Source organism: Sminthopsis crassicaudata, chromosome 2 (assembly GCF_048593235.1).
Source record: "Sminthopsis crassicaudata isolate SCR6 chromosome 2, ASM4859323v1, whole genome shotgun sequence".
NCBI lineage: Eukaryota > Metazoa > Chordata > Mammalia > Dasyuromorphia > Dasyuridae > Sminthopsis > Sminthopsis crassicaudata.
Genome location: NC_133618.1, coordinates 432480994 through 432506646, shown reverse-complemented (window position 1 = coordinate 432506646; position 25653 = coordinate 432480994). Strand labels below are relative to the sequence as shown.

The following is a 25653-nucleotide window of genomic DNA, read 5'->3' as shown; positions in this document are numbered from 1 at the left end:
AAACAAACAAACAAATAAATAAAGTTAGATGTTCAGACCTTTTGTCTTTTGTTTTAATTTGTATTGATAACTTTTAATTTTCAGCTATTCTCATTTTCATATTTAGATTTCTCACCTTCCTATCCCATTAGTCTAACCTTTGTCATTAAGAATAAAAACTAGAAAGGGACAATTTAATAAATAATAAATAAGCAATTTAATAAAACCAATCATCATTTGAGACTGACAGTACATGCAGTATTCTAAAGTCAAGCGTTGTAACTCCTGCAAAGATGGGAGGGAGGCAAATTTTCTATATACTAAGACCATGCTTCTTTGTCATCAAAATTACAGTAAAATTCAAAGTTGTTTCTTCTTGTTTGTTAGGTTTTTTTTTTTTTGCTTTTTATTGGGTTTTTTTTTTTTAATTACTTCATTGTAGAAATTATGTATATTTCTCAGTCCTATTGCCCTCATTTGGATTGGCTCTCACCAGGCTCTTCATGCTTCTCATATTCTGAGTATTAGTATTGAATACTTCCAGATTCACCGGCATCTACCCAGTGCCCACTCATATTGTATTTGGGGCTGTCACTTTCTTTCCTTTCTGTCTAATGGGGACTCAGAATTGTGCTTACTCAAGTCTATTTATACTTTGTAATCATAGGCTCAAACATTCCTACAGATGATTATCTTTAGATCCATGTTTTCCAGTCACTCTAGAAGCTACACCCAGGAATTATTCACCTGCATCTTGAGCTATCTTATTCTGTCCTAACTCTCATGTTTCCCTAAGCATGGAGTAAATAACAGATTCTGGGGAATTAGCCATTGGCTGAATGCAAACTACACACTATCTCAAATATTTGGCCTGAACTCATCCCCTCACATCCCACCCTAATCCTCCAGAGAACTGAGTAATTGAATGCTCTCTGAGACTTGCCTAGAGCATCACCTCTAGATGTATTCAACAGAAACCTATCCCCCCTCAAAGGTCATTACAAAGCTATATACATATTTGAGGGCTACCCACTTGGGAATCACACTCACAATAACACATCTGGAGTCTTTGTTGAATCCCTTCCTGGAAGCTGTCCCCACACCTAGTTTAACCACTTACACCTCAAATTCTAAGGTCCAAGAATTGTCCTGATACTTCTGTTATAATGCCAGGGGATTGGGGAGTTGAAGGTTTGGCTTCACTATACTAGTAGGTAGGAGCATATCTGGCCCAGACTTAAGTAGTACTTTACTGCCTCAGAACCATACAATCCTAAACACTTAGATTCTTTAGCAGTGAAGTCACAGAACCAAATCTTAATCCTTTAGAACCTTATACTCTCAGACCATTTAAATAGAATCTTGACCTTCTTAAACTCTTAGGACCATAGAATTTTAAATAGTTAATAATTTTAAATATTTCAAAAATTTACTCCTTGAATCTTAGCTTCTCAGAATTTTTGAGTCTCCAAACTTTAAATTTGTATAGGGGAAAGTGACCTTAGAATTAGTGAACCTTGAATTAGGTTGGAAATCACCCATGCACCGTCATTGACAGAGAATCATTCCTTTTCCTGATTAAATGCCTATAAGAACAGGAAATTAAGGATTGGTCAAGTAAATGATCGTGCAGGGCTTATTGCAAGGTGGCATTTGTATGATGCTCTAAGTTCTTCAAAGCACTTTATGTTTGTTAACTTATTGAATACTCAAAAGAATCCTATGAAGTAGGTACTCTTTTTAATCCCCATTTTACAGATGAAGAAACTAGCACATGGATGTTAAGTGACTTACTTGCTGAAAGCCACATAGCCAATACAACTTGATGTGGGCTTTACACACAGGTCTACCTGACTTCACACTCTGTATTCTTATTCATCATAACTTCTAGCTGCTATAAATAAGGTTGTGATACATTTGGTCGCCTATATCTTTTTGCCATTCCTCTTATGTTTGTCCTTTATGGAAGATGATTTTTTTGGGAGCAATGATCTAAAGAGAAAAAATGTCACACACAGTACTATCTCATTGGTGGCCTCACTGCTGAAAGATCCTACTGATCACCCCCTGAGGGATGAGGGCTGAAAAACAGTGGTGAAAAGAGAGGAAAAAAATTGTACTTCTATGCCTAATTGATTTCTTGTTCTTTCTCTCCCTTGCAGCCAAGCTGAAGTTGAAGAAAGGAAAAGAAATGAAGAGAAATTAAAGGATAAGACTACTTCAGCAAACACTACTTCGTTTGCAGTGAGTATCAGCAACCTACCTAGTTAGACCTCCCTAGGTTGTGGTTATGTTTTAGTCTTAAATGCAAATCACCTTGAGAGCGGGGTGAGTACCACACACATAATTCACATATATATCATTAAATGCACACAAAAAACATATATACATATATATATATATATATATATATATGGATAAAGAGATAAAGAGAGAGAAAGAGAAAACCATATGTAGACAAAAATGTGTTTATATATGTGCATATGTTTGTAAGTCACAGTGACTCAGGGTTTAGAGACAGCATGTACTTTATTATCCCTTTCGTTTTTACCTTTTTATTCTTCTCTTGAATCCTGTATTTAAAGATCAAATTTTCTGTTCAGTTCTGGTTTTTTAATAGAAAATAACTGAAAATGGGGCAGCTAGGTGGTGCAGAGGATAGCATACCAGCCCTGAAGTCAGGAGGATCTGAGTTCAAATTTGACCTCAGACACATAACACTTCCTAGCTGTGTGACCCTGAGCAAGTTAACCCCAATTAGTGCCTCAGCAAAAAACCCAAAACAAACAAAAACAAAAAATAAAAACAAACAAACAAAAAGAAAAACATGAAAATCCCCTATTTCATTGAATATCCATCTTTTCTCTGGAAAACAATTCTTAGTTTTGCTGGGTAGTTTATTCTTCGATGAAGTTAAAATTCTTTTGCCATCTGGAATATTATATTTCAGGCCCTTCAATTCTTTGGAAAGTTCCTAGGCTTTGGGTAATCCTGATTGTGGTTTCTCAATATTTGAACTGTTTCTTTCTGACTTCTTGCAGTATTTTCTCCTTGTTCTGTTAATTCTGGAATTTAGCTACTGTATTTCTTGGAGTTTTCATTTTGGGGTCTCTTTCAGGAGGTGATCTGTGGATGCTTTCAATAGCTATTTTACCCTCTGGTTCTAGGATATAAAGGCAGTTTTCCTTGGTGAGTTTTTGAACGATGTTTTTTAGGCTTTTTTGTCATCATGGTTTTCAGGTAGTCCAATGATTCTTAGATTGCCTCTCCTGGATCTGTTTCCCAGGTTACTTATTTTTCTGGTGAGGTATTATAAATTTTCTTCTATTATTTTTCCTTTTTTTTTTTTTTTTTTTTTTTTTTTGGTTTTGTTTGACTGATTCTTGATGTCTCATTGAATCACTTACTTCCATTTGTTCAATTCTAGGTTTTTAATCAGTGTTTTCTTCATTTAGCTTTTTTACATCCTTTTGCATTTGGCAAATGAGTTGTTTTGCTCATTTTTTTTTTCATTTAATTAAAATCTATTTTTTATGGACTTGTTCTCTTTTCCATTTCACCAATGCTGTTTTTCAAGGAATTGTTTTCTTCAGACAATTTCTGTGTTTCTTTTTTCCAAACTCTCCTGTAAAGCTTTCATTTTCTTTCCCCATTTTTTCTCTCTTTTAAGATCCTTTTAAAATTCTTCCATGTGAGTCTTTTGAGTTCATATCATTTAAAGCTTGCATCTGGAGGCCTTTTGTTCTCAGGGTCTGAGATCTGTTCTTTGTCTCCATAATAGCTATTTGTGATTTTTTTTTTTTTTTTGCACATTTTTTAAAGATTGTGGTCTACTTCTAGGACAAAGGGGAGGTTTCCCCAATCTTCCTCTTTAAGGCAGCAGGGATTTTACACTGCCCCACTGTTGGTGCTTTAGGCTTCCTTCTTGTTCTGGGTGGGTGTGGCCAAGTCCCTCTATTTATGCTGTGGTTTAGGGCTCATAATTTGCCTTTTGTAGTTGTGTTGGAGATCTCACAGCCAGTCTGCTGATCCACTTGCTTCTGAACCAGGACAGAGTAGCCAATGCAGCTTCATTTTGGCTAAGAACCTCCCACTAGAAACCCAGAGTCTCTTCACCCTGGGCCTTCCTGTGCTACATCTGTACTGGGCTGCTTATGCACCCTGCCTAATCAAGGCAGATTTTTTTCCCTGAAATCCTTTCAAAGTATCTTTTGCTAGAAATGTGTTGCATTATAAATGTTTGTGGGTTCTGTCATTTTAAAACCAATTCACAGGGTTAATGTGGTATTTATTCTGAGGGAAGCCAGGAAGGGCTCTGACAAAGACCTATTTACTCTCTGCAATCTTGGCTCCATGGACCTAGTTAATGATCTAGTTTAAATCTCTCACTTTAGAAATAAGAAAACAGAAGCTCAAAAAGGAAAAGGGACTCAAACAATGTCACATAATACTTCATACCAGATTCTCACCAGTATCACACAAGACAAGTTTCAAATTCAAGTCTTCTAATTCTGTACTCACAAAACTTTTCCATAACAACTTGTTTTCCTTTTGAATATTTGACAAACCTGATCATATGCCCTACATTTTAGTCCAACCAGACAATGGGGTAGGATTCCCCAAAACTGTCTTAAGGCTTCCAACCTTCCAGGCTTTCCTCTGCTTGTCACTAGCTCTAAAGGCCTTATAAAACCCTGATAAAACTCCCCTTCTACAATGAAGTCCTAGTCTCAAAGAGATCTTCCACTCCTGAATTATCATAGATTAGCTAGTCCAACATCCTTATGTTACAATGGAAGACATTGAGACCCAGAGGGGTATAGTTTCCACAGTCACAAAAACAATCAATCTTATTAGTTTATACACACACACACACACACACACACACACATAATATATATATATATATTTAAATTTTTAGCATTTTAAAACTAAAATAAACTTTTTTACAACAACCTTGAGAAGCAGATACTGAAAGTACCACTGTCTCACTTTTTCAACTGAGGAAATTGATTCTCAGAGAAATAAAGTGACTTATACATGGCCATGAAGCTAGCAACAGGCAGAAATGGTATGAAGTGCTTCTTTAAGCACTAGAACTAAATTAAAACTCTTTTCATTGCACAAAGCTAGCCTCCTCTCTTTTCTAATTTTTTATACCTAGAATTTCATTGGAGGAAGAATATAATTCTGAACCTGAAAGAATAATTTGACTTATGAGAGAGACACAGTTCAGGCCTAATTGAATTCCAAGTGATCTTGGAGATAATTCTTTAAGTATGGGTGAAGAGATTTCCCTACTGGTATGATACTTATTTTTTAGTCTCTCTTTAAGCTAAAAAAAGCTAGAGGGGAAGTATATAGGTAGGGAAACAAACAAAGAAAAATAAATATGTCAACTTCCATTTCTTTGTGTGGGTAGGAGCTGTGTAGTCCATATCGCAACTATATGAGAAATGGAAGAATGGCTTGCACGAGAGAAAATGACCCCATTCTGGGACCAGATGGCAAAATGCATGGCAACACGTGTTCTATGTGTGAAGTTTTCTTGTGAGTACAATAAGGGTGCTGAATGAGGTATGGGGCTGAATGAAGTGAAGGGCATAGGATTCACTGATGGCCATGGTCCTCCTTTGAGTTTTATTATTCTATTTGTAAAGAGGCTCTTAATTGACAATCAAGGAGGTGGGTTCATAAAATGACTTAATTTGGAGCCAACAAAATGCAAGAGGGAAATAAATGAAAATGTAGAGTGACATTAGGTGACCTCTCCAAATCTTTGCAGACATATCATATCCTCTCAACCTGCAATTTTGCTTGGCAGTTTTAGTTAAGTATGGTCTGGTTTTAGGGTTTTTAACCCAGGTTCCCCAGAGGTTCATGATTATTGTTGTTGTTTTTGAAGTATCTATGAATTTTCTATGATTGTGAAAAAATTACATTTCTGCCTAACCTTCTAACTAAAAATTAGCATTTCATTCTATATTAAATGTAAACAACAAAACATTATTTGAAAAAGGGATCCATTCATTTCACTTACTTTTTAAAAAGTCAAGAACCCATGGTCTGTCATCAGGATTTTCTTTTCTTTGCTTAAGGCATTTGGTTGGGTTTCTATTTAGACCACTTGTTTCTCCAAACAGCCAGAATGAAGCTAAAGAGAAAGAAAAGGAAGATCACAATAGACCCCGCAGAAATGCTGTAAAAGTGAGTCCTGCCATTTGTGGCATTTTACCATTTCTAAAGCTCCTTACTCATAGCTTTGGTAAGGTAAGGATTTACTTTAGCTCTTCTTTACAAGTGAAGAACATTCAAATAACTGAACTGTTATTATAGTCATATTGCTATCAAATATCAGCACCTGGATTCACTTCAGGTTAACTCTATATCCATTTGGAATTAGTAGCAAAAGTAGAATACCTCCTATGCCTGTGTCAAGAATTAGGCAATTGCATTCACAATTTTTAAAAAAAATCATTCATATCATCCTTCCCTTCAAAGGTGAAATCATCTTGAGACCATTTCCAGAAAGTTACTAATTAAATCTTGAATTGTGAATATATTTTCTTTTTCAGGCTCCATATTTTGTTTTGTTTTCTTGCCATTTTTATTCAGCAAGACTATATTTGAGATTTTGTATGTATAAAAATCAACTCAATTCCCTTCCCTATCTCTGTTTACATGAGAGCTCACTTACAAAGTATATAAGATAGCTTCATAGATCTTCAAAACCTAAAAGGAAACTTAGGGATCATTTAATTCAATTGCCTCATTGTACCAAAGAAAAACAGAAGACAAAAAAATGTGAGGGTTCATGTCTTGTTCTCTAACATTCTGTACTGAAATGTCCCCTGCAGTACTGCTATTTTATCTTGTATGTTCTTAGGCTGATATTCTGTATTCAAAGGATCCTCAGTTTTGGAATTCTATTTTCTAAAGTATAATAGTTTGGGTTCTAATTCTAAAATATTTTTATTTTCTGATATTCTATGCTTTATGTTTTGAGGCATTCTGTGTTTTATATTCTCAGGCCCCAAATTTTTTGTTCTGTGTTCTAACAACCTTCCAGCTCTGAGAGTCCATATTTCGTGTTCTAAGATTTGTGTTTAAAATGATTCTCTTGCTCTAAGAGTTATAGACTATGATATTTTTTTCTGCTTCCTTTTTCTTTATTTTTATTTTTGGAGGCTCCTTGGTTATTACAACCTTTATAAGGCATCCACAACTGATTATAAAGTGAGTTGTTTGGAGAATAACTTAATATCTGTTTAAAAAATTACATTGTCAGTGGCTTGGCCACAAAATATTTTAAAATGAATCCTGCCTTATAAAGGAAATTACAATTATTTCTCTGATGGGAACCAATGAACTTGGATGGATTGGGACACTCAGGTGATTGCATTATGCATAGGAACCTTCAATAAAGGAAACACAGCTAACACTTTCCAACAAAGAAGTCATTCTTAGGTCAGTTCAAGACAGTTTTACACCTGACCCTATTCATATAGTAAGATCTAGTATTACAGATAGTGTAGTCCTATTAGAGAATTAAATATTATTGGAAGTTGTAGATATCACTCCCAAAGTTAAGAATGGCAATATGGAGCAGTAGAAAGAGGCTTAGATTTCCAAGATGGAAGGCCTCTCTAAGATGACCTTTCTTCTTCTGCAGTATTTATGCTTTAGACTAAAAGTTTTATAAAATTATTTTCAGCTCTGATTTTCTATGATCTTATAGTATTGTGTTAGCTAATAAATTAGTGGAGACAATCCAGATACAAAATATTTTTTTTAACTGTTCAATTCTTGGCTACCAAGAAAAAAAAAAATCTACCAACCATGTACCAAGGAATCTAATATAGAAAACTTTCAAGTCTTTTTATTTGATTAGAAAAATTCAATAGTGTAAGAATAAATCAAGCTAGACAAATGTTTAAAATTAAAGACCCAGAAGTCTTACTGACTGCAAGTTTGACACAAATCAGCTATACAGCATGGCTAAATTATTCTTAGGCTGTTATGGTTCTCTTCTATTCTGGCCAGACTAGTATGTTTAATTTTGGTTTAATGTTTTAGAGTAAATATTGATTAACTAGTATATACCCTCTGAGGGTATCCAAGTTGTGGCAAGTATTTGAAACTGTGTTGCAAAAAGAATGGTTTTGGGAACTGGGGATATTTAGTCTGAAGCAGAGAAATTTTGAGTTATTTGATTCTTGTTTCAAAGGATTATCTAATGGAATAGTAAGGAGAAAAAAGATTTTAGAATAGATATTGATAAGCTAGTGTATATGGAGAGTAGGATAACCAGCTTGTGCAGATATTTGAAATTGTTATGGAAAAAAAGTGTGGTTTTGGAATAGTCTGAAGCAGAGAAAGCTTGTGGTTTATTTGATTCGTTTTTCAAAAGATTATGTAATGGAATAGGAAGAAGAACAAAGATTAATTGCAAGATGACCTAGGGAGGCAGATTTAAGCTTCTTAAATAGATGAACTTTCCAGCAAATTAGAACTAACCACAGAAAGGGATAGATTGCCTCCTTAGGTTAGGTAGTAGCTTTTGTATTATTAGAAAGGTCTATTCAGGAGCTAGGGAGGATCATCTTTTGGGTCTATTCCTTTGCATGTATTATTTTGCTTTAAATTCCTTCTGTTCATTCTTTAATTACATAATTAGATTCAGTTACATAGATAGATTCAATAGATAGAGTGCTGGGTCTATAACCAAGTAGATCTGAATTCAAATCCAGTCACAGAAACTTACTAGCTGTTCAAGTCATTTAACAACTTTGCCTCAATTTCCTCTTCTGTCAAATGAAAATTTAAAAAGAATCTACATCACGGGTTGTTATGAGGATCAAATGACCTAATAACTATAAAATGCTTAGTACAATGTAATTACTATATAGATGTTAGCTGTCATTATCATCATTAACTATGGTGTTTTATGGAATTAGAGTTTAGATAAGTTGACAGATCCTCTGTTTTGTATCTATGTGATGCAGACCAGATTGCTCCATACTCTGACCTTCAATGTTTTTATCTATAAAATGACAATGATGATAATTATTTTTCATGAATGTTTCTCAAATGGAAAGGATGTAAGCCTTTTAAAACCTTTTTTGAAGGAATATTGCAAAGAATATGAGCAGTATATGGTCAATGGAATGCTTCCCTGTTTTCGAGAGGATAACCCTGTCCAAGGCCCTGATGGAAACATGATTTTGAATAAGTGTATCTACTGTCAAGAATTTTTGTGAGTATGGAAATTATTATCTAAAACAACAAAAAATATGAGTATAGACACAAAGATAAATTATTTCTAGGTTAGTGTTTTTCCTTTAATTTTCCATACTTTCTCATATTTTAGGACTTTTTCTACCAATGTTTATTTTTCTGACATGTTCACTCAGCTCTAGTCTAAACACTATTTAGTCTATTAATGTATTCACATAAAAATAGTTTAGAGTCCCTTCTTCTGGACTTTCCAGGTTGCCAATGTCCTTTCCATGCACTAGGAATCCAAACTCTCTTTCTCATTCTCTTTATTCCTTTATTTTACTTATTTTTTTGATCTTAGATCATAGCCCATGAGTCTTTTTAGAGGGGTCATAGAACCCTCTCTAGCCTGAAGGTACAATACAAAAGCTTCTCTAGATAGCATTTTAGAAGCATAGTTCTTAGAAGTAAGTTTCATTATCAGATTATTGACTCAGTTTTTTGGGATGGATGGTGGGTCTCACAAAGGATTAGTGACCACTCTAAGTTCAGCTAGAAATCCTGTGTTTGAGCTATGACTAAGATCAAGACTACCTACATATAGACTAGATACTCTTTGAAAACTCATTCAGCTTTGAGATTCTCTAATTTTATAACTTTTTGAGGAAAGACATATAGACTTTTAGAGGGGACTTTAGGCACAGAATTTTAGTTCTAAAGGAAGATTAAAATATAGAATTCATTTTAGGTCACTTCATAAAACATTTCTTCTGGTCCATAGGGACCACTTGGTACTTGTTGAGGATACAGAGACAAAAAAAGTTGTTTGCTCCCCTGGGAACTTGCATTCTATATTCTCTACATCATAGAAAGGCAGAACTGAAGGGACCTTGAATGCAGATAATTTTTCTCATTATTTTATGGATGAAGAATCAAAGATCCAAGAGAATATGACCTGAAGTAGAGCACAAATACACTGGCCCTAAATAGATAGCCAATAAATTAAGCCATAACTTGCTATAGAAAAATCTCTCTAATTCAGAGAAAGAACTATGGAGTTTGAATGCAAAACAAAGCATTTTAATTTTAGTTTTAAAATTTTGTTTAGAGTTTCAAAATACTTTTTTCTTCACATGTGGCTCTCCAATTTTGGTCTTTGTATTTTGGTTCTGCCTTCCATTTGAGGTACACTCTCTTTTTAGCACCATCTCATTGGATTCTGCACACCCCAAGGACTCCCACAACAATACACTATAGTGTATCTTCACCCTTTATGTTTCCTTCAGCTGTTACTGTCATCCCTTCTTCCCTAACTACCTTGTAATCTATTGACCTTATATGTTTTATATATATCTAATCTGTATAAACTGTATGGACAGACTGTTTTTTTTTTTTTTTGTTTTTTTTTTTTTGAGCCCAGAATCTAGAGCATGGCATATGTTTAATGAATGCTTGTTGATCTATTGATTTAATGTTTTACATTAACATTTGTAACTTAATCTTGTACTCTCTTCTCTAGCAAAAAACAATATGAAAAGGAAAAGAAGAGACAGAATAGAGATCTTATAATGTCTGAAGAGAAGGCAAAATTTAAGAGAGATATTGAGGTGAGGTTAAATTTGTACATGTATCATTGCTTCAATTTAGAAAAAAAGATTTTTCAAAAGTTAGTGTTTTATTTTTTAAGGGAAAAGAACCCTGCACTATCAGTAGATCTGGAGTTTAGAACTGGCTCTTCCATCTTCCTGCCTGGTCTTCGTCAAGACTCTGCCTCTGTACTTATTATTTGTGTGACTGACAATCTGGGCCTCTAGGCTCTTTATGTGTTAAAAGCTAGAATTGGACTAAGTGGGTCTTTTTCACCTTTCAGTCTCTGATCCCTTGACTTAAATGACCTTGAATATGTCACTAACTTTTTTTTTTTTTTTTTGCTTCAGGTTTCTCATCATTTAAATAGATATAATAATTCCTGCCCTCTTTCCTTGCAAGGGAGTTAGAAAATAACAATGTGAGCTGTAGTAACTCCAAAGCTACTGGAAAATGCTGTCTCAATTCAAAGTGTTATATTCATTGTTAAGATTGTTAGTAATAATTGTCTGAGCATTGTTCTTAAAATGGTAGTATCAGTTATCTAGTCATAATCAAAATGACATTTCTATAAATGCATTCTAGCCTAACAATAAAAACACTAATAATAATAGCTAAATTTTCTATACTGCTTACTATGTGTCAGGTATTATGCCAAGTGCTTTATAATTATTACCTTATTTGAACTTCACAACAACCCTGAGAGGTAGGAGCTATCATTATTCACATTTTGCTGATGAGAAAACTGAAGCAAACAAAACTAAATTGACTTGCCCAAAATCACAAAACTGATAAGTATTTGAGGCTGGTTGTCAAGTAGGGTCTTTCTGACTCCACACCTAGAGTTATCTTTTGTAATTCTTCAATATCTATTCATAGGCATTCCAAACACTGATTACACAGAAAGAAGTAGATACTCAGAAAGGAGAAATTACTTGCCCAGAGTCTCATGGTTAATAAGGTGGCAGACTCTGGGCTTAATAACTTAGGCCTCATACTTTTAGTTAGTAGCTTTTTCCATTTCATGCTTGGGTACTCTTTTAATTTAAATTTATTTCTTCATCTATTTATCCAGATATATATTCATTCATCTGTTTATTCCATAATTTGTACATTTGTTTGTTTATTTAGAGTATTGTTCCATTCTTTTAATAGAAAGAAATCAAAGAGATTTTCTCTGTTGTAAATGAGCATTTTAGTCTTTAGTTCTTTTATCCTTATGATTATTTAAGTTCCAATACATTCAACAACCATTGATTAAGCACAAAGTATTTAGATCCATAAGTTGGGTAAACTAGGGGTGCTATAAATTTATAAATAAGAATATTTGTCTTAATGGAGATTAGTTTAGTTGATGATATAAAATATCAATATGGGTACTGTAATTCATATTAATTCATAATAAGAATGTTAAAGAGATGAAAACCAAGTACTATGTCAAGAAGCAGAGGAAGTAGATTATTGACTAAGGAAATTGGGTTGTTTTTGAATGAAGTAGAATTTTTATTTGATGAGATGATTGAGGAATAAAATATCAGGTAAAGGGGCAGCATAGGGGTCTTCAGAGTTAGGAAATAATGTAAACAAAGCCATAGAGGTAGAATATTTCAGGGTATATAGGCATATGAAACCCTGCCAAATTTTGCTATAGCATAGACTATGGGGTAACAACACAAGATTGTAAAATAGTAGAGTACTGTTAGGTTGTAGAGGAGCTTGACTGCCAAGCAGAAAATTCAAAACTTAGAAGGCAATAGAGAGCCACTAAAGATTTTTCTTAAGCAGAGATCTTACCAATACTTGAGGTGGTAGGGAAGAAAGCATAGGGAAGCTTGTGGAAAACTTGCTTGTGGAAAACTTTTTTGATATTCCTTAATGGTAAATACCTTGGAGATGCATGCTTTATATCTAATGGACATAATAAATGAATAGGAAGCTAAAATTCAGGTATCTGTTTCCCTTCTGTAGGCCATGTGCAATGAATTCCAGGATCAGATGAGGAATGGCATACTCTTTTGCACCAGAGAGAATGATCCTATCCAAGGCTTTGATGGCAAGCGTTATGGGAACAAGTGCTCCATGTGCAAAGCCTTTTTGTGAGTATGAAAAGGGGTAGCAGGAGGTTTGCTTGAGATTATTTAGAAGTTATCCCTTTGCATAAACCAAACCTTTATTCTCATTACCTCATTTCTCATTTTCCTTCCCTACATTGAATAATTTTCTTTACAGGCACATATTGGGATGTGAAAGTGAGGGCAATGTTTTTGTTCTCTTGCAGTATAGGACTATGAACTACTGTTCAATGAATATTAGAAAGTTAGATTCTTAGACCTTTTGTTTTAATTTGTATTGATAACTTGTCATTTTAAATCATCCTCATTTTCTCTTTTCTTCCTAGTCCATTAGTCATTAAGAATAAAAACTAGAAAGGAACATAAGCAATTTAATAAAACCAATTATCAATTGAGACTGACAGTACATGCAGTATTCTAAAGTCAAGCCTTGTCCTGCAAAGATGGGAGAGAGGCACATTTTCTAGATTCTTGCTTCTTTGTCATCAAAATTATAATAGAATTCAAAGTTGTTTCTTTTTGTTGGTTTTGTTTTTGCTTTTTATTGTTCTTTTCACTTACTTCATTGTAGAAAGTGTGTATGTTTCTCTTAGTCCCATTGCCCTCATTTGGATTGGCTCTCACCAAGTCCTTCATGCTTCTCAGATTCTGAGTATTAGTATTGAACACTTCCCAGATTCACCTGCACTCACTCAATGCCCACTACATTATATTTTGGGCTGTCACTCTCTTTTCTTTCTCTCTAATAGGGACCCAGAATTATGCTAACTCAAGTCTATGCCTATTCACACTTTGTAATCATAGGCTACAATATTCTCCCTAAATGATTATCTTTAGATCTATGTTTCTCAGTCACTCCGGCAGCTACACCTAGGAATTGTTCATCTGAATCTTGAGCTATCTTATTCTGTCCTAACTCTCATGTTTCCCTAAGCATGGAGTAAATAACAGATTCTGGGGAATTAGCCATTGGCAGAATGCAAACTACACATTATCTCAAATATTTGGCCTGAACTCATCCCCTCACATCCCACCCTAATCCTCCAGAGAACTGAGTAATTGAATGCTCTCTGAGACTTGCCTAGAGCACCACCTCTAGATGGATTCACACAGAAACCTATCTCTCCTCAAAGGTCATTACAAAGCTATATACATATTTGAGGGCTACCCTCTTGGGAAATTTTTCACACTCACAATAACACATCTGGAGTCTTTGTTGAATCCCTTCCTGGAAGCTGTCCCCACACCTAGTTTAACCACTTACACCTCAAATTCTAAGGTCCAAGAAATGTCCTGATACTTCTGTTATAATGCCAGGGGATGGGGGAGTTGAAAGGGGAATTGAAGGTTTGGTTTCACTTAATTAGCAGGTAGGAGCATATCTGGTCCAGCCTTCAGTAGAACTTTACTGTCTCAGCACCATACAATCTTAAAAACTTAGATTCTTTTTATGTATATTTTTATTATGGCTTTTTATTTACCAGATATATGCATGTAATTTTACAGCATTGACAATTGCCAAAACATTTGTTCCAATTTTTCCCCTCCCCCTCCTTCAGATGGCAGGTTGACCAATACATGTTAAATATGTTAAAGTATAAACTAAATAAAATATGTGTATTCATGTCCAAACCGTTATTTTGCTGCACAAAATGAATCAGACTTTGAAATAGTGTACAATTACCCTTTGAAGGAAATCAAAAATGCAGGTGGACAAAAAATAAAGGGATTGAGAATTCTATGTAGTGGTTCATAGTCATCTCCCAGAGTTCTTTCTCTGGGGTGTAGCTGGTTCTGTTCATTACTGCTCTATTGGAACTGATTTTGTTCATCTCATTGGTGAAGTTGGCCATGTCCATCAGAATTGATCATCATATAGTATTGTTGTTGAAGTATATAATGATCCTGCTCATTTCACTCAGCATCAGTTAATGTAAATCTCTCCAGGCCTTTCTAAAATCATTCTGCTGGTCATTTCTTACAGAACAATAATATCCCATAATATTCATATACCACAATTTATTCAGCCATTCTCCAATTGATGGGCGTCCATTCATTTTCCAGTTTCTGGCCACTACAAAGAGGCTGCCGCAAACATTCTTGCATATACAGGTCCCTTTTTAAAAATCTCTTTGGGATATAAGCCCAATAGTAACACTGCTGGGTCGAAGGGTATGAACATTTTGATAGCTCTTTGAGCATAGTTCCAAATTGCTCTCCAGAATGGCTGGATGTATTCACAATTCCACCAACAATGCATTAGTGTCCCTGAAAAACTTAGATTCTTTAGCACTGAAGTCACAGAATCAAATCTTAATCCTTTAGGACCTTATACTCTCAGGTCATTTAGATAGAATCTTTATCTTCTCAGACTCTTAGGACCATAGCATTTTAAATAGCTAATAATTTTAAATATTTCAAAAATTTACTCTTTGAATCTTAGATTCTCAGAACTTTAGAGTCTCCAAACCTCAAATTCTTACAGGGGAAAGAGACCTTAGAATTCAGTTAGCTTAATCTTGAATTAACTTGGAAATCACCTATGCACCATCATTGATCCTTTTCTGATTAAATACCCACAAGAAAAGGAAATTGAGGACTTGTCAATTAAGTGGTTGAACAGAGCTTATTGCAAGATAGTATTTGTATGATGCTCTAAGTTTTGCAAAGCACTTTATGTTTGTTAACTTATTGAATACTCAAAAGAATCCTATGAAGAAGGTGCTCTTATCACTCCTATTATACAGATGAAGAAATTAGAACATGAATATTAAGTGACTTACTTCCTGAAAGTCACATGACCAGTATGGATCTGAGGTGGAATTTGCTCTCAGGTCTTTCTGACCCCAAGTTCTGTACTTTTCTTCCTCATAACCCCAGTTGCTGTTTGTGGTTGTGATACATTTGGCTGCTTATATGTTTTTGCCATTGCTCTTAGGTTTGCCCTTCAGAGTCAAATTTCTTCTCTCTAGATTCTAGATGAATTTTTGAGAGCAATGATTTATGGAGAAATGCTGTCATTCATAGTAGTATCTCATTGGACACCTCATTGCTGAAAAGTCCTGCTGGTCTCCCTGCTGAGGGATGAAGGCTGGCATGCAGTGTTGAAGAGAGAGAGAAAAATTGTATTTTTATGCCTAATAGAGTTCTTCTTCTTTCCTTATAGCCAAGCCGAAGTTGAAGAAAGGAAAAAAAATGAAGAGAAATCAAGAGATAAGAGAGAACCAGCAAACACTGCATTATTTGCGGTAAGTAACCACAAGTCCCCCAGTTAGATCTCCTTGGGTTGTGGTCTTGTAGTCTTAAATGCAAATCACCTTGGGATCAGGGGTCAACACCACACACACACAATACACATGCACACATATAAATAGAAAGATTGAAATATATGCAGACACAATTGTTTATGTGTATGTGTAGCCATAATGTCACAGGATTTGGAGCCAGTATGGACCTTGTTAATCATCAAGTTTAAATTCCAGATTCACAAATCTGTTCCATAACACTTTACTTTCCCTTTGAGTATTTGGCAAATCTGATCATATACCCTACATTCCAGCCTAACCAGAGTTTGGGGTAGGGCTCCTCAAACCTGTCTCAAGGCCTCTAATCTTCCAGACATTTTTCTGCTTGTCACTAGCTCCAGAATCTTCATATACACTTTGATCAAATGCCCCTCTCTGCTATGATACCTTCCCAAGCACTAATCTCAGAGAGAAGATCCTTCCTTTCTCTCATGAATTATCATAGATCAGAAGAGCTATACCATAAAGAAGATTAGCTAGTCTTATCCCATCATTTTACGGTAGAAAATCCTGAGACCCAGAGGGATGGCTTGCAGAGTCATAAAAACAATTAATTTTAATAGTTTTGTATATATATATTAAAGTTTTTAGCATTTAAAAATTTTAGCATTTTCAAATTTAGTATTTCATTTTTTATTTTTAACATTTAAAAAATTTAAAATAATATAATTTTTTTCACTGTAACCTTGGGAATTTGATATTATAAGTATCACTGTCTTCCTATTACAACTAAGGAAATTGAATCTCAGAGAAATAAAGTAATTTATCCAAGGCTTTTTAGATTGTAATTGGCAAAAGATGGAATGGAAACAAAAAAGGACTAGAACTAAATTAAAACTCTTTTCATTGAAAACTGTTAGCCTCCTTTCCTTTTTATTTTTTATATCTAGAACTTCATTATAGTAAGAATACAACTTAAATGGATCCTTGAAAAATTAATTTGTCTTATGGTAGAGAAGATTTCAGGTCTAATTGAATTCAAGGTGATCTTGAAAATAATTCTCTAAGTTAGGGCCAAGAAGTCTCCCTACTGATATGAACCTTATTTTTTTTAAGTCTTTCATGAAATTAAAAAAAAGCTAGAGGGGAAGTGTATAGATAGGGGAAACAGATATACAAAAATAAATGTCACCATCCATCCCTTGGTATGGGCAGGAGCTGTGTAGTCCATATCGCAACTATATGAGAAATGGAAGAATGGCTTGCACCAGAGAGAATGACCCCATTTTGGGACCAGATGGCAAAATGCATGGCAACACGTGTTCTATGTGTGAGGTCTTCTTGTGAGTACAATGGGATTGCTGAACGAGGTGAAGGGCATAGGATTCACTGATAGCTAAGTTCTTCCTTTGAGATTTTATTATGAAATCATAATTTATGATTAAACAAGAGGCTCTTTATCATAAGAAGTTCCTTATTGACAATCAAAGAGGTGGGTTCATAAAATGCCTTAATTTGGAGCCAACAAAATCCAGATGAGAAATAAATAAAAATGGTTAGTGACATTAGGTAGCTTCGATAAAGCATTGCAACTATTAAGAGCTATAATTTTACCCATATTAGCCTGCAATGCTGCTTGCCCATTTTAATTAATTATGGTCTGCATTTAGGGATCTTAACCCAAGGTCCACAGACTCCCAGAAATCTGCTGAACAATTATTGTTGTTTTTGGAATATCCATGAATTTTCTATGAATATGAAAAAAAATCTATTTTCCCCCACAAATTTGAAACTAAAATTTATCATTTCATTCAACATTAAATGTAAAAACAATATATTATATGAAGACAGAATCTATGATTTCACTCACTTTTTTAAAAAAAGTCAAGAATCCATGGTCTGTCATCAGGATTTTCTTTTCTTTGCTGAAAACATTTAGTTGTGTTTCTACTTAGACCACTTATTTCTCCAAACAGCCAGAATGAAGCTAAAGAGAAAGAAAAGGAAGATCACAAGAGAAACCGCAGAGTTACTGTAGAAGTGAGTCCTGCCATTTGTGGCATATTTACCATTTCTAATGCACTTTGCTCATAACACTGGTAAGGGAGGAAGGTAGAGATGGTACTCAGTTTTCCTTTACAAATGAAGAACATTCAGAGAACAGAACAGTCATATATAATCACATTGCTATCAAATATCAGCTCCTGGATTCACTTCAGGTTATCTCTATATCCAATGCTTTTTCTTCTGTGACTGACTGTTTCTTTTGACCTTTTAGAATTAATAACAAAAGCAGAATATCTCCTATGCCTGTGTCATGAACTAGGCAATTGCATTCATATATATATACATACATACATATATATATATATATATATATATATATATATATATATATATAATCATGCATATCATCCTTCCCTTCATAGGTCAAATCATCCTGAGACTATTTCCAGTGAGTTATTAACTAAATTTTGAGTTGTGAATATATTTTCTTTTTTCAGTTTCCATATTTTGCTTTATTTTCTTGCCATTTTTATTCAGCAAGGTTATATTTGAGACTTCATATGTATAACAATCAACTCAATTCCCTTCCCTATCTCTGTTTCTATGAAAGCTCGCTTGCAATGTACATAAAATAATTTCATATATCTTCAAAACTGAAAAGGAAATTCAGGGATCATTTAATTAAATCCTTTCTTTGTACCAAAGAAGAAATAGAAGCCAAAACATGTAGGGGTTCATGTCGTGTTTGCTAACATTCTGCACTAAAATGTCCTTTTCAGTACTAATATTTTATCTTCTTTGTTCTTAGGCTGATATTCTGTATTCAAAAGATCATCAACTCTAGAATTCTATGTTTTAAAATCTAATACTTTAGGTTCTATTCTCTAAGACATACTTATTTTCTGACATTCTTATGCTCTATATTTAAGGACTGATATTCTATATTCAGTGTTCTAACAACCTTCCAGATGTGAGAGTTCATAGCTTGGGTTCCAAAATTTGTATTTGAAGGGATCCTCTTGCTTTAAGAGTTAAAGACTTTATATTTTTTCTGTACTCTTTTTCTTTATTTTTGGAGAGCTTCTTGCTTATTACCACCTTTATGAGGCAACCACAACTGATTATAACAAGTTGGTTGTATGGTGAATATTATATTACACAAATTTACAAAATTACATTGTCAGTGGGTTGGCCACAAAGTATTTTAGAATGAATCCTGCTTTTAAACAAGATTATGATTATTTCTCTGGTGGTGACCATGAATGCTGTGGCTGATTTTGGATATTCAGTTGATTGCATCATGCATAGGAACTTTCAATGAAGGAAGCACAGCTAGCATTTTCCAGCAGATAAGTCATTCTTAGGTCAGTTCAAGACAGTTTTACACCTGATGCTACTCAAATAGAAAGGTTTAGAATTACAGATGATGTAGCTTCTCTATTAGAGAGTTAAATATTTTTGGAGGGGGTAGGTATAATGCTCGAAAAATTAAGAGTGGCAAAAATAGAGCAGCAGAAAGAGCCTTACATTTCCAAGATGGAAAGGACCTGTCCTCTTTGAGATGAACTATCTTCTTCTGCAGCATTCATGGATTAGACTAAAGGTTCTTCAAAATTTCTTTCAATCTAATACTTTAGGTTCTATTCTCTAAGACATACTTATTTTCTGACATTCTATGCTCTATATTTAAGGACTGATATTCTATATTCAGTGTTCTAACAACCTTCCAGATGTGAGAATTCATAGCTTGGGTTCCAAAATTTGTATTTGAAGGGATCCTCTTGCTTTAAGAGTTAAAGACTTTATATTTTTTCTGTACTCTTTTTCTTTATTTTTGGAGGGCTTCTTGCTTATTACCACCTTTATGAGGCAACCACAACTGATTATAACAAGTTGGTTGTATGGTGAATATTATATTACACAAATTTCCACTGATCATACAATACCTATAATCTCACAGTATTCTATTAGCTAGTAAATCAGTGGAGATAATCCAGATGCAAAACAATTTTAATATCTATTCAATTTTTGGCTACCAAGAGAAAACCATCTACCAAAGAATCTAATATAGAAAAAATTTAGTGTTGTATTTGATTTAAAAAATTCCACAGTGTAAGAATATTATAGGCAAGACTGGCTAGATAAGTATTTAAAATAAAAGACCCAGGGATCTTACTGCCTGTAAGTTTAACATAAATCAGCAACATGGTATGGCAGCTAAAGATGCTAAAACATTCTTAGGTTGCATTGAAAATAGCTTGGTATTCAAAACAAAGGTTCTTCTCTGTACTAGACAGACCAGGGTGTGTAATTTTGATTGCAGTGTTTTAGAGTAGATATTGGTAAGCTAGAGTATATTAAGAGAAAGACATCATCTATTTGAAACTGTGTTGCAAAAAGAGTGGTTTTGGGAACTGTGGATATTTAGTTTGAAGCAGACAAAGCTTGAGGGTTACTTAATTCCTGTTATCTAAAGGAATAGAAAAGAGAACAAAGAATAATTGAGAGAAGTAATAGGGAGACAGTTTTAAGCTTCTTTAATAGAAGGACTTTCCAGCAAATTAGAACACTCACAGAATGGGATAGATTGCCTTTTAAGTTAGGCATTATTAGAATGACTAGAATGGTCTACCTAGAAGATAGAGAGATTTTTTTAGGTCTATTCCTTTGCATGTACTATTTGGACTAAATTCCTTCTGTTTATTCTTCAGCTAGGTAGATAGAATTCAGTGGATAGAGTGCTGGGCCTGTAGTCAGGCAGACCTGAGTTTAAATCTAGTCACAGATATCAACTGTGTGACTCTGTGCAAATCATTTAAAAATTGATTGCCTCAATTTTCTCATCCATCAAATGGAATTAAGTGCACCTAATCTTAAGATTTTTGTGAGAGTCAAATGACATAATAATTGTAAAATGCTTAGCACAATGCCTAATACGTTGTAAACAATATAAAAATATTAGATATCACCATCATCAACTATGATGTTCTATGTAGTTAGAAGAGCTGGAATTAATTGATGGATGTTCTGTTTTCTAACTGTGTGATACTGGCCAGATTGCTCCGTACTTTCTCCATACTCTGACCTTCAGTATCTTTATCTATAAAATGATAATGATGATAATTATTTTTCATGAATGTTCCTCAAATGGAAAGGACAATTGTACTCATGTAAGTCTTTTAAAAGCTGAAAAAAAAGAGACAGACTAGAGATCTTATAACATCTGAAGAGAAGGCAAAATTTAAAAAAGAAAGCAAGGTGTGGTCAAAATTGTACATGTGCCAACAAAAGTTGGGGTTTTGTTTTTTAAGGATAAAGAACCTGGGATAGCGATATATCTGAAGTTTAGAATTGGCTCTTCCATCTTACTGCCTGACCTTAGTCTCTGCATTTATTATTTGTGTGACTGAGATCTGGGCCTCAGGCTCTTTATATGTTATTTTTCAGCTCTCAATCTCTGATCCCATGACTTAAATGACCTTGAAAATATTACGTTCTTTTTCTTGGCTTGAGCATCCTTTCAACTCTAGTTTCTATGAAACATGTGAAACCAGACTGGAAGGCAGAGTGACTGATAAAGAGAAAAATAATTTGGGAAGGGGAGGAGGAGGGATCAAGGACAAACCTTCACCCCAGTAACATCCTTTGTTCTCACAGGATCTGTGCAGTGAATTCAGAGAACAAGTGAGAGATGGGAACCTCATTTGCACCCGGGAGAATTCACCTGTTCAAGGTCCTGATGGTAAAGTGCATGGCAACAAATGTTCCATGTGTGCCAGCATCTTGTGAGTATATATGTGACATTTCTCCTACTCCCTCCAAACAAAGGGCATGAGAGAAAACTCAAAATCCTTGCCTCGTGACTGATGGATCTAAACAAATTTGAGTAATATAGTGAAAGAGGAATCAAGAGTCAGGAGATCTGTTGCAGGTCTTGTTCTGTCCCAAAAGACAAGGAAAGATGGGGCTCAATCAATTGACCTTTAGTGTTTCTTCCTGTTCTGACTTTCTATGTTCTTTCAAAAAGAAGCAACAATGCTTTCAATGAGTTAATTTTTCCTAATCTTTATTTCCTAAAATATTATTTCTCTTTACCTCCCAGAGAATCATTTCTTATAGTAAAAAATAAAAATGAGGGGAAAATATTTTAGCAAAGCTAACCGACATGCCTTATGAACAATGTTCTTTCTCCATGTTCTGAAGACTGTTCAACACTGATATTCTTTCTTCTATGACTTCTTTTGACTTCCAACTCTGTAACTCAATATAGTGGGTAGGGCAAAACAATATAGAGCTATTAATGGCAAAACTTCTAAATGAACGTGAAAGTTAGTTCCAATAAAATAAGCTAAATCTGGGCTTCTTAAACTTTTTCCTCTAATGATCCCTTTTCACTCAAGAAATTTTTACAAGAACCTGTGTAATATAGATATGTAAAATAGGTATACAAATCAAACACTTATTGATAAGAAATCATAATTTTGTAATCCAGACATTCCATATGTGAAACCACATTGGCTCTCAAATCACAACTTAAGAAAGTTTAAGCTAAATTAAGAGCATAATATTTAAAATGAAAATGCTTTCATAGGAGGTCCATATTTTGTTGATTTACAAATTATTATAGAAACAATTGTTTTTCATAGTTATATAAAGAACAAGTAATACGTTTACAAATGTCAGCATGATCTGAAGTCATGAAGCATGAAGAAATATGGGAACTTTTCATCCTGTCAAGTATTATTGATCCATAAAGTAGAAAAAAAAGATAATCAAAGGCCATGTACAAGGAAAATTATTTAATTATATTTTAAAATTTATTTAAAGAAAAAATAAAATAAACTTACATGCATTCTATATTAAGGATTGGAGTGCACAAGCATGTATATATGTACATATATGTGTGTGTATGTGAATGCTAAAAATTAGAAAGTTCAAAGAAAAGAGAGATCAAGGGAAGTACAAGTTGGGTAAGAGGGTAAAAGTAGAAAAGTGAGGAAACAGAATCAAAAAGGGAATGAAAGACAGAGTTGGGGGGGAAGGAGGATAAGAAAGCAGAATAGATATGTGCAGAGAAAAAGTTTTGGTAGATTTTGAGATGGAGATTTTAATAATCTCTTCTTTGGATAGCATCATGTTCACTTTACATTTTAGTATTTTATTTTCTCCAGTTTCATATAAAATATTTTTTAAATACTTTAAAAAACTTTGTTTATAACATTTTGAGTTCCAGATTACCTCCTTACCTCCTCCCCGAAAGAGAAAGTACATGTGAAGTTATATAAAACATTTTCATAAAAAGGATTTTTAGACCTTTCCTAATTCTTGTTTTACAAAGGGAGAAATTGAGGTTCAAAGAGAAGAAATTCTTAATTCTATGTCATGTAGCATATATCAGAACTCAGAAGTCTGATTCCAAAACAGGACTCTTCCCACAGTGGTGCATTGTTTTCCAATTATTTCCACAAAATTAGCATAAAATGTGAATTAGCTTATTAAACATTCCTTATAGCTCTTCAAGAGTTTATCTTCAATCCTCTAGGATTGTTTTGACAAATAGAAAATGATTCTTACCTGTAATAGTGAGTATTCACCAGTATTACTACTTTAGTTAGAGGCAATTCAAAGATTGAGTCTTTCCTGAAATCAGTTAAGCAATCAACAAACATTTATGAATCACTTCATATGTTTAGACAGTTTTCAAAATCAAAGCAAAATAGTTCCTGCCCTCAAGAAGCTTACATTCTTAGGGGAAAAAGAGTTGTTTGCTCTGACTTTAGTTAATTTAATAACCAACAGTTTGGGGGATTCTCTTCCTCTGCTCTCCAACACATGGTGACATTCATTTTGGCCTCTGATTTTCTCTCCTACATGTAGCAAACAAGAAGAACAAGAGAAAAACAGAGAAGAGAAGAAGAAAGTGGAAGAAGAGAACAAAGTTAAGAGAGAAGCAGTGCAGGTAATTTGTTTCACACCCATTATCCCTTCAGTATATCCTGAAGTAGCCTCTTTTGGAAAGTAAGCATTTGAAACCTCAGGCCTCTTCCTTCTACTCTGGAATCTATCAAAAGAGTAAACATCCACACCTAAAAAATATGAAATTTTGAAATAATATTCCATTATAATGATGACAGAAAGTTATATAAGTCCTCCAAAAACAGAAATGGAAACCATTTTCAAATGTTCCACTCTTGCAGTTCTGTGTGGGTTGTTTAGTGGCTTGGGATTAGAAGGGAGCCTCTAAAATTAAATTCTCAATTTTGGGTTCTAGTATAGTTACTTGTTATAGTAAAATGAGAATTATTGCCATGTAAGGTCTATTTTTATGTGACTATTGGAAACCCTTTCTAAGCTTCAATTTCTTTATCTGTGAAATGAACATAATACTGCTAATTGCTGCTTCATGGTATAGTTATGAGAAATGTACTTTATAAACCTTAAATTCTATAGAAATAAAATTATTATTACCATTATTTTCCTATGACCAGGAGTTATGCAGTGAATACAGAAACTACATGAGGGATGGCCGCCTTGCCTGCACCAGAGAGAATGATCCCATCCTGGGCCTGGATGGCAAGATGCATGGCAACACATGTTCCATGTGTGAAGCCTTTCTGTGAGTATAAAAGTCAGGAGATGTCTGTGGAAGTTTGTAGAACTTGAGGAGTGGAGAAGGAGAGGAAGGAAAGTGGGAGATGATGATGGAAAGAAACTGTACTATTTGTTCCCTTTCCTGGGTACTTTTGCTTAGGATGGTCATTGTCTTTGGTTAAAAGAATTCAAGATGGGGAAACTCTGTAGATAATGGCCTTAAGTCTCTGTACAAAGTCTTACTTTTGGATATTTCTTCCTAGATTATAATAGATGCCTGTTTGTTTGCTGTGAATTTTACCTTAAGTAAAAGCTAGTAAAGTTCAGGTTTATGGACAAGAGCCCCTTTCCCCCCTTCAATATTAAACATACCATTGAGAAACCAGTCTTCTTCTATGACAGCAGTGTTGTACTTGAAATGATCCCCTTTTCTCTTTCTCTTAAAGGCAACAAGAAGCCAGAGAAAAGGCTGCTGTAGCAATCAGAACAATGAAGAAGAGAGGACTTACAAAGGTAGTTATCAAACAATGTTAAGCTGGCAATTACAGGCAAAGGCTTTGAGTTTTTTTTTTTTCTGTAATGAAACTTTATGGAAGTATAGAGCTAGAGAATATAAAATATTAGAATTTAGAATAATAAACAAAAGTCTTCTAGGGTTAGAAGGATCATATACTTAAAGTTCATCAGGTCAAATTTCTCATTTTATAGATGAAGAAACAGCCTCAGACCAATGAAATGACAGTAATGTAGACATTGTTGGATGTGGAGTGTGTAGAATTATAGACCTAGAGCTGGAAGAGGCCTCATGTCATCATATTGAATTCCCTCAGTTTATAATTGAGGAAAATGAAGTCCTAAGAAATCAGGTGACTTGCCCCAATTTATACAGGCAGTAGGATTACTAGTAGGATTTGCGTTCAGATCCTTTGACTCTAGAACTAACATTTTCCCCT

The 25653-nt window shown here is 34.3% G+C and overlaps 1 protein-coding gene across 3 annotated transcripts in view; it reads left to right on the top strand.

Annotated features, from left to right (window-relative positions):
- The window catches only part of SPINK5 (serine peptidase inhibitor Kazal type 5), a 64905-nt gene that overhangs the window by 18733 nt on the left and 20519 nt on the right, over positions 1-25653 (top strand). For 2 of the 3 annotated variants that reach the window (XM_074292154.1, XM_074292155.1), the window contains exons 6-18: positions 2142-2223; positions 5402-5529; positions 6123-6186; positions 9108-9235; positions 10718-10805; positions 12754-12881; positions 16024-16105; positions 17318-17445; positions 18079-18142; positions 21767-21894; positions 23987-24068; positions 24598-24725; positions 25147-25213. In XM_074292154.1, coding sequence (XP_074148255.1) covers positions 2142-2223; positions 5402-5529; positions 6123-6186; positions 9108-9235; positions 10718-10805; positions 12754-12881; positions 16024-16105; positions 17318-17445; positions 18079-18142; positions 21767-21894; positions 23987-24068; positions 24598-24725; positions 25147-25213 — 1297 coding nt within the window. The remainder of the gene's footprint in view (positions 1-2141; positions 2224-5401; positions 5530-6122; positions 6187-9107; positions 9236-10717; positions 10806-12753; positions 12882-16023; positions 16106-17317; positions 17446-18078; positions 18143-21766; positions 21895-23986; positions 24069-24597; positions 24726-25146; positions 25214-25653) is intronic. The other variant, XM_074292156.1, reaches the window with a different exon arrangement.